At 37.6% G+C, this 9,563-nt stretch overlaps 1 protein-coding gene across 1 annotated transcript; it reads right to left on the minus strand.

Annotated features, from left to right (window-relative positions):
* Positions 1–5,017: 5,017 nt before the first annotated feature.
* Positions 5,018–7,961, minus strand: LOC147069295 (glutamine--fructose-6-phosphate aminotransferase [isomerizing] 2-like). The gene has a single exon (XM_085950923.1). The coding sequence runs from the start codon at positions 7,591–7,593 to the stop codon at positions 5,569–5,571; it is 2,025 nt and encodes a 674-aa protein (XP_085807049.1). The 5' UTR covers positions 7,594–7,961; the 3' UTR covers positions 5,018–5,568.
* Between the last annotated feature and the right edge of the window lie 1,602 nt (positions 7,962–9,563).

Consider the following 9,563-nt stretch of genomic DNA (forward strand, 5'->3'; position numbering starts at 1 on the left):
AATTCCAGTGTCGCAAAATGTCAAAATATACCATTTTCATTGGATTTTAGGAGTTTTAGGATGAAAATTTATTAATAAAAAAAACCATCCGGAGCAGTAAAGCACTACAAATTTTCGGTGCTCCGGCTCCGCTCCTGCTCCGGGTAAAATCCCATTGCTCCAGTGCTCCTGCTCCGAGCTCCGCTCTAACGCTCTGCTTATTAGGTATTATTTTTTTGGAAGATAACCTTTTTCCCAAAATTTAATCGGTATTGTACGACAACATCTTCTTGGCTAAGCTTCTAGGCGCTGCTGTCTACTAAATGGGAGGAGCTTCTTAGTTTATAATGGGATTCCGGGTAAAAATGGGCGGAGCATGTTAGTTCACAGTATTAACACGTAGCCAAAAAGATGTTGTCATACAATAATTATTATAGGTAATTTATAAAATGAATATTTTCACGTTGGAAGTCAATTTACAAGTATAGCTGACGATATGTATTTGTGTAATCACTATAATCGTATGTATGATAAATAAATAAGTTTCTAAACGAACTTACAGTTGGATCAGTACATATTTCATTAATTGTCTAAATAAATAAAATGTAAGTACTTGATCCTGTTGTTGTCTCAAACCTTCATTATTTGATTTAATGATTAACATAACAACTATACCAGGGATGTGGAACCTTTTCACGTTTCACGTTTAATTGCTGGAACCTAATAAGTCCGCATCCAAGCAACTTCAATTACCTAGATACATTTTAGATATCTCTTTATTTTCCCCATTGTGGGTTCTATCGCGCGAGCCATGGGTTCATATACGGCCAACTGTAAAAAGTATGTGAGATAAACATATTCAAACCAAACTAAGCACCTGCCACAGCAGTCTGATGATATTAGCATAAAGATGAAACTGTTGGCGGTAGATTCTTATTTCCAAATTATATTTCATTTCAAACATACAGTTTGTTGTTTTGGGGCTACAGTAAGTTAATACGAGCAGTTCATCTTTTTCAATGGATAAACGCATGATTCTATATGGCCAGTATGATGTCACCGCATGCTTCTATATATTTTTATTTTGCTGAATAGGCTGAAATAATTCATTGGTTCAGTGGAAATACATAGATGTCACAGTGCGTCAATAATTAAATAACGTTATTTTTGTGGGTCCATTTCTTTGTAAGTCAAAGTGGACCTTAAATATTACATAATTATAAATAAATAAGTCTTCGCCACTGGTATTTTGTAAGGTAATCGCTACATAATCGCAAGGTATTCCGTCACTGGTCAGAGGCGAGAGGTGGAGATAGGCTGTTAAGATTCAACGTAAATAGTGCATTTTATTACATGTACCATACGCCATATCGTCGGTCCCAATTAAAAAAGTCGGATCTGAATTTTTGTCATTTTCGGATTATTACGTAAAAGTTATTTAAACACTTTAAACATTTATACCACAATCACAGTTTTTTTTGTTTGTTTGGAAAATTTCGAGATATTCAAGTTAAAAATGACGGATCTACCGAGAGTGTCCGATAACAATGTCGGTTCTTACCAACCGACATTGTTGGGTGGGTGTGGGTGAGCAAAATGCGTCGGATCTCACAGTTGGTGCTAAGTTCAACGGACAGATGGATGTTTTTATAAACGTTTAGAAAAGTTTCTATAACCCGTATTTTTATTCATTATGGCAAGCAATAGGTCACAAAGGATATTTGATGAAACATCTTTGATTGCTCGTACTGAAAAATAGCATTTTGCAGATCCGACTTTTTTAATTGGGACCGACGATATGTTGTAGCTTAACCACTGGTAAATGCGAATAGAAATGGCGTATTTCAAAAAAATACTACCTTATTCTTACGTCAATAATTATTATAAAACATTCATTATTCGTAGGATGTTTATCACATTTGAATGGTCAAAGACATAGCTTATAATCAGTATCTTTAGAATTATCTTCAAATGTGTTAATCGTGCCCATTTTTTGAATAATAAAATGCCTAATTCTTGTCAAATTTGGGATCAGAGATTATAAAATATAATTTTTTATCGTAAATATTTCACTATATAATGTAAACATTAATTTTACTAATGGTTTTATAAATGCGTTTGAAAATTAATAAATGTAAAAAATCTTAACACCACTGCACATTTATGTACTGAAATATTACTATATTCTAAAACATTAGAGCGAGAGGTTTAAAAGAATACTATTTATGTAATAAAAATACTTTATGCAGTCATCAAATGTTTAAAATAAATATAAAGGATAATAAGGCTTCAAAATTATATAAATAGATTATCTACAACGTTTAAGGAATGTCCAGGATTATGCTCTGAAAATACCATAAAATTTCCATTTTGACCTACGTGGCGCACGTGGGTCGTTAAGCACAATGTAAAACTATTGCACTTAACGAGTTACACATAATATTATGATAGTATGATTAAAATGATACTTCTGAGGTTAGCGAAGATAAGTCAATAATTAAACAAAGATAAAAACTGACAGATAGCAGGATTTTAAATGCAGTGTTTTCCTTAATAAATTTTCCATTAAACGAAGCACTTTCGAGTTCAGAGGTTCTCCACCTAAGGGTAGATAAACAAAAACCTTTCAAGCCACTACGCTTCGAAAGTACAGTTACAAGTACAAGAACAGTTTCACGGATTCAATATCACTAAAACTTAAAGATATCTTCATATATATAATTAGGTGCAAATGACAAGTATGGATATTTTATTAATATCGATGTCCTTCGAGGTTTAATACATTGAAATACATTGAATCAAGTGATTGATTTGTTTTAAGGCAATAAATATTTATATGTATTTATTTAAATCATCCAGTGGCATCCAAGAGGTACAAAACGTCAGCAAGGAAGGCATAGAGGCCGCTGGGTCGATGAAATGATAAAGTTCTGCGGAATTATGTGGCAACGCTACGCACAGGACCGAGAGAAGTGGAATCAGCTTGGAGAGTCCTTCAACCAGCAGTGGATAGATTCAGGATGATGATGATTTAGATCAGGGTGACGGAACGAGTGAGCTAAGAGAATAACTAAGAAGTTTTATAAAAACTGTCTATACTCTCATCGGTATGTTTAAAATCATGAACTCAGAAATAATGGGAACTGAAATACCTAACGGGTAAGGAGAAATAGGCAACCGATCTCGAGTAAGGAAGAATACGGGAAAAATTTAAACACGTGTCAAGAATACGTCATACGTCGAATACTGACAACTGCCCTCGGTTTATGGATTGATGCTCATTTAATATTGGTGGCGTGGTTCATTTTCGAAGGACACTCACACATTCAAAACCCTGCATCAAAATTTACTGTACTGGTATATAGCCTATCGGAATTCTATTTATTAATCTGTTCTGTGAACAAAACACTTAAATATACTAATTAAAGCATTAAAAAACAAGCTAGCACCACCACCAACCTTAGTTAGTTAATTCTAAGTTATCCAACAAACGGCTTAACTGGTGATTAAGCTGACTTATTTAAGTAAGTACTTAGAGCGGAATGCAGAAACATTTGTCATAACTAAAATTTCCTTAGCAGAAAACACTATGCAGAAACACTGTCCTTAGTTAAGATCATTTTTATTGAAAATAATACCATATTTAAAAATTCTCGTTAGGTAAATTATTTTATAATTGTTAAACGATGACAAAAATATGACAACTGCATTTTATAAATGCAATAACTATAAATACATATTAATATTTAATTATAATACTCTTATGTTTCCGTTATAAGTCATTATACGTGATTCCACAGGCACCACAAGATTTTTTTTAACATGGTAACACTAGCATCAATTGTCATTCTTCATCTGGTATTTTGTATTTCTGCGGGCTGGCGTATAAAAATAAAATAATATTCTGCAAGTACATGCCAAACGAATTAACACTATCAATATCCATATTGAGATACATTGTTAAATGAATTTGAGTGTATGGACTGTGTTAGAGACATGCGAATTTATTTTGACAGCAGCTGTCAGTGGTAAATGGTAATACAGAAGGGGGCGTGTTCATAACAAAAGTAGTCTATGGTTAAGGATTCCTTAACTCTATACTCAGGATTGTCTATAGTTAAGTCATGCTTTTCGGCGACTTATCCTTAGGAACAAAATCTTAGATTGTGCATTCCGCTCTTAGTTACTAGTATGCATATCAGTGGCAGAGGGTGGAGGTAGGCTACGGAGAGTCATACTTATTTGTTTTCATTGAACAAAGAATGCAAATTATTGCAGGTGGAATTGGATAGTTTTAGTATAGATAGAATGTGGTGATCTGTCATAGATAGTGCACACTAAACCTTGTAGAAGAACTAGGAACCGTAGAGAGAGCTAGGAGAGGCCTTCATCCAGTGGATCAACCCGGCTGATGATGATGATTGTGTTTATAACATATTTTGCAAGTAGGTACTATATTAATGTCTATCCACTGAGAATTGACAGTTAACACCATTAAAGCGATTTTACTACATAATTGATAGTTTAGAAATCTCACTAAGTATTTTTATTCAATTTGTATGAAAGCAGAGTGTACAACTGTACAACCACATTTCAGTAACATAATATTATGCAAGCCTATTAAGAGCGTACATAAGTGAAACGGCAAACAATTGCATTGCCATTCGGAGACCGACAGTCGAGGTGTCTGCACGTCGATTTGTTTTGTCATGGCGTCGGATGAAAATATTTTTAAATCGTGTAAAGATGACTAAAAAACTTTACGTATGTACTTAAAAAAGAAAACATGTCAATGAATATACTATTATTATAAGTAATATAACGATAAACATAACATTAAATGGACGCATGTTGGATTTTTATTACAAATTATATTTCGTTTGGCACGCGTCATTTGCACAATCCACACATCAACTAGTCACGATCTTTTTAGACCATGCCTCAGCTGAGGTATAGCCTTAATGAAGTGAGAAAGTAAATGTCATTTTAAATTAATTGTGTTACGAAATGTTAAAAAGTAATTAAAAACATAAATAAATAAGCAGATTATTTTGAATATATTGTAAGTTTTATTCAGTATATAAAAATCAGATGTTTCCTATCTCCATATCGCCAAATAAAGACTATTTGTTTTCTTTTAATATACATGTGGCCATGGTAATATAAACAAAACGATACATTAATGTAAACACGACCACAAACGTATCGTCACCTCACTTACACGGCTAACAAGTCAATTTGCCGGTACCGAGGGATCGCTTTACTCTAATAATGAGAAGATATCCAAAAAATCTGGTTTCCAGGAACAAAAGAATCGACCGTATCAGTCGGAAAATAATGCAAGTCGCAAAGCAACCAAGTAGCTACCTTCGTCGATCAAAACATAAAGAGAGACATTCAAAAACGCTAAACATAAAAGCATTAGAAAGATATTAAATATAACAATATATTGTCTGTTATTCCTTCCCAGTTATAATTTGTTCCCTTCCAACCGTTAGATATTGATATTGGCAGGGTGAATTCGAAAGGCGAGTCCGCGCCAAAACTGCCAAAAGATCATAACAGAATGCTAAGTGTTAAAGCGTCCGCTCATTCTACCGTGACGGACTTTGCGAGATTTCTAGGACAGTCAACGTTGCATCCGCGGAGAACGGCCAAGTGATACGACAGCATCTGCATCGGAATGACTGTGAGGATTCCTTGCAGGCAGTCGACGGTGCGAGGAATCCCCAGCAGTTTCGAAGAGAACGCAGCGGTCTCGGTATCCCCCTCTTCGCATATTAAAATAGGCTTTCCTTGACGCGCCGTCACCTGCTGTAAGGCGTTCATGCACTTGACGTAGACCGGATCTCTCACGATGATCATGACTACCGGCATCGAGTCATCGATGAGCGCCAGAGGCCCGTGCTTTAACTCTCCGGCCATTATTCCTTCGCTGTGCATATACGTCAACTCCTTGACTTTCAAGGCTCCCTCGAGACAAGTTGCAAAATTATAACCGCGTCCCATGATCAATAATGATTTATGCTGGTAGAGATCTCGGGCGAGGGCCAGAACTTTCTCGTCGAGCGCCAAGACCTGCTTGATCTGAGCCGGAAGCTCGTGCAGGGCCTTGATGATGTCGGCGCGACGCTGCTGCAGAGATATGCGATCTTCGCTCATGACCAGAGCGAACATGACGAGCGAAATGAACTGCGAAGTGTACGCCTTCGTCGAGGCGACACCGATCTCCGGTCCCGCATTGATGTGGATGCCGCAGTGTGACCCCCGGCAAATGGAACTCCCCACTGTGTTCGTCACTCCGATGATCAGAGCGCCATGCTGCTTGCAGTATCTGAGCGCCATAAGAGTGTCGGCAGTCTCTCCCGATTGCGAGATAAAGAAGCAGACGTCGTCCCGGAAGACGGGAGTGTTCCTGTCCAGGAAATCTGAAGCGAGCTCCACCATCACGGGCAGTTCGGTGAGCTCCTCCAGGAGCTGTCTCGTGGCCACGGCGCTGTGATAGCTCGTCCCGCACCCGATCAGCATGAGTCTCCTGCAGCGCTTAATTTCCGGAATGTAGTCTTTGATTCCTCCCAATGTGACAGTCTGGCTCTGGAAATTCAATCGACCCCTCATCGTATTGAATACAGAGTCGGGCTGCTCGAAGATCTCCTTCTGCATGAAGTATTTGTAGTTGCCTTTCATGATTTGTTGGATTTCCATTTTGATTGTCGTGATCTCGCGGGCGTGCGGGTCGTCCGAGCTGGACGACAGTCGGTGAATACTCAGGATACCGTCTTTAATGGCAGCGACATCGTCGTCTTCGAAGTACAATACTTTATTGGTGTGCTCGATTACGGCCGACGCGTCGGAAGCGAAGAAATATTCCACTTCTCTATTCTCCTCCGGTTGGAATTCGGAATGGCTCATCGAGCGCGGCAGCGGAGGCAGGAGAGTCCTCGCTGCTTTGTTGTTGGTGTAGAGAATCGGGACGTGATCGGAGGACAGTCGGCGAAGAGTCTTGATGCCGATCAGAAGCGGAGAGCCCCGCCGGGCCGCCACACACTCGTCTGGAAAGTGTCGAGACTTAAAGCACAGAGCGAACGCGCCCTCGAGTTGCTGGATGACCTGCTCGACCAGCTCTTGGAATGTGTAATTCGGATGCTGAAGATACATATGGTGAATCAGCTTCGCGATGATCTCCGTGTCAGTCTGCGATTCGAATACGTGCCCCTTCTTCTCCAGGAAGAGTTTCAGCTCGCGGTAATTGGTGATGATTCCATTGTGGATGACGACGAACGAGCTCTCTTCGTCGGACCGCTGCGGGTGAGAGTTCACGGAGCTCGGTTCCCCGTGAGTCGCCCAGCGGGTGTGCGCGATGCCGCAGTGGCTCTCGCAGACGTCATCGAGGTGCAGCTCCTCGGCCATGTCGGTGATCTCGTCTTCCAGGGCCTGGACTTTGCCGCTCTTCTTGACGATGGTGATGTTTTTGGAGTCGTAGGTGTCCAGCGCCACGCCGGCGGAGTCGTAGCCGCGGTACTCGAGCCTCTTCAGGCCCTTCACGAGAAATTCGAGAATCTCCCGTCGAGACTTTGGCGTCAGGTGATTAATGTACGCGAAAATTCCACACATGTTTACTTTTGTTTTTTTTGTTGTTTCGGTATAAAGATTACGCGAAATGGCGCGCACAACCCTGCCCGCTTACGTTCCTCGATCGACTGAGGCTGTCAAGCTGACATGGCTCGGAACGCCGCGATAGAACTGGTTTAACTTTCACTACGCGCGCACACGTCACCATGTTCTGTTATCTGTTGTCTTACGGCAGCCGCGCGGGGCCCGCGGGCCGGTTCGATGATGGCACAATACGCACTTTTGTGTCCCTTAAACCGCAATATACACGAATCCACCGCACGCGTACGCGATTTTGACACTTTTGACAGACCGGTTCAATAAATTTTTGACAGCTGGGAACCGAGCCCTTCGCTGATTTCGCAGTAATATTATTTGGCGTGTATTTTTGAAGTAAGTATTAATAGACAATTTTGAAAAGTTTTTAAATTTCAAGTGTCAGAATTTTTAATCATTGGTAAGTATTTATTTCGAAGTGTCAGAATAAGGACGCCAGTTTTAATGTGAAGGGTAAAATAATGTTTAAGCAAGTAATAATATTAAAATATCGGTTGTAAAACTAAATAATCATTATTTAAATTACGCGTGTCAGTAGATAAAACATATATTCATTATAATTATGATAATTTGACAAGTAAACAATTTTATATGGGACGCATAGCAATTTAGGGTTACCATCCTTGCACGTAAAGGATGTTTGTCTATGCTCGCACGCAAAATTCATGAATATTCGGAACAAATAACCATTATTTTGATTATTAAAAGAACACCAACTAAGAAGTAATCGAAGTGCTGCAAAAAGAGCTATAATTATATGAGCGCATCACACATAGAGGACAGAAGATAACCTCAATTCTGATAACTTTAAATCCAAAATATAATAATTTAGTGATGTTTGACGGTTTATAAATATTATGAAAATTAAAAATATACCTATTAAACTATTATTATCTAATTGAAATAACCTGTTTTATAAACTAATTCTATTATGAATAATTTGTCTTCAGTTGAAATTACGTGCAAAATAACTAAGTAGGTAGGTAGTAGCTTAAAGTTAATTGATAGTTAATGGACTATTTCAACCTATATCAATATACTTACTTAAATATTTTTAAAGAAAGTGATATAGAAAAAAATACCTCACTTTAAGGTTAAATTTGATTAAAATGTTATACGGTGAAATATTATTCATTCAACCAAATTTTTCATACCTTTTGAATAAGATTAAAATAGGTAAGTACTTAATATGATTGATCAAACTAAATCGATAATCGAATGAGTTAATGTGATATTGGTATTAATTCAAAAAAAAATATAACCACTTTCGGGTTTGTATGTCGATTATACAATAATTTTATTACTAAAAATCTTTTAGGTAACGAACCTATTTATTGTCGAGACAATGGAGACATACCTATTACCTATTCCATCAAAATTATGGAAATCGATAAATTATACTAAATAATTTTATTTACAAAATACAAGGAATGTTCATTGATCGACAATGGCTAGGCATTTTTTGCTGTGGGGAAATATTGATATATTTTTATAAAATTTACAATAACCTGGTCACACCGTTCACCGTTGACATGTTTACAAGACAAGTGTCCCTTCAAGTTGCCGTGTATTTTTTTTTCGTAAACAACTGAAGTCTGCCGTATTCTTTACTCTTATGTCAAAAATAAGCCTATAATAAACACATCTGGTGTACCTACCTACCTGTTTTCTAATTTTTTTTTAAATGTTGAAAAATATAATATAATACACACTTACTAGGCATACAACATAATTCTATAATGAAGCATGTATTTTCAATAGTCTTTAACCCAGTGTAGATACCTACTGAAAACAGTTTCTAATAAACATTAATAATTGATTACAAACTAATTTTGTTGTACCCAGAACATAGAACCAACAGTTACAGCTGATGGCTAGAACGATTTTTTTAAGAAACCTGCTCAGAAGATCCATAT

This window comes from Rhyacophila brunnea, unplaced genomic scaffold (genome assembly GCF_057557595.1).
Source record: "Rhyacophila brunnea isolate RB1 unplaced genomic scaffold, BYU_Rbru_1.0 scaffold_24, whole genome shotgun sequence".
NCBI lineage: Eukaryota > Metazoa > Arthropoda > Insecta > Trichoptera > Rhyacophilidae > Rhyacophila > Rhyacophila brunnea.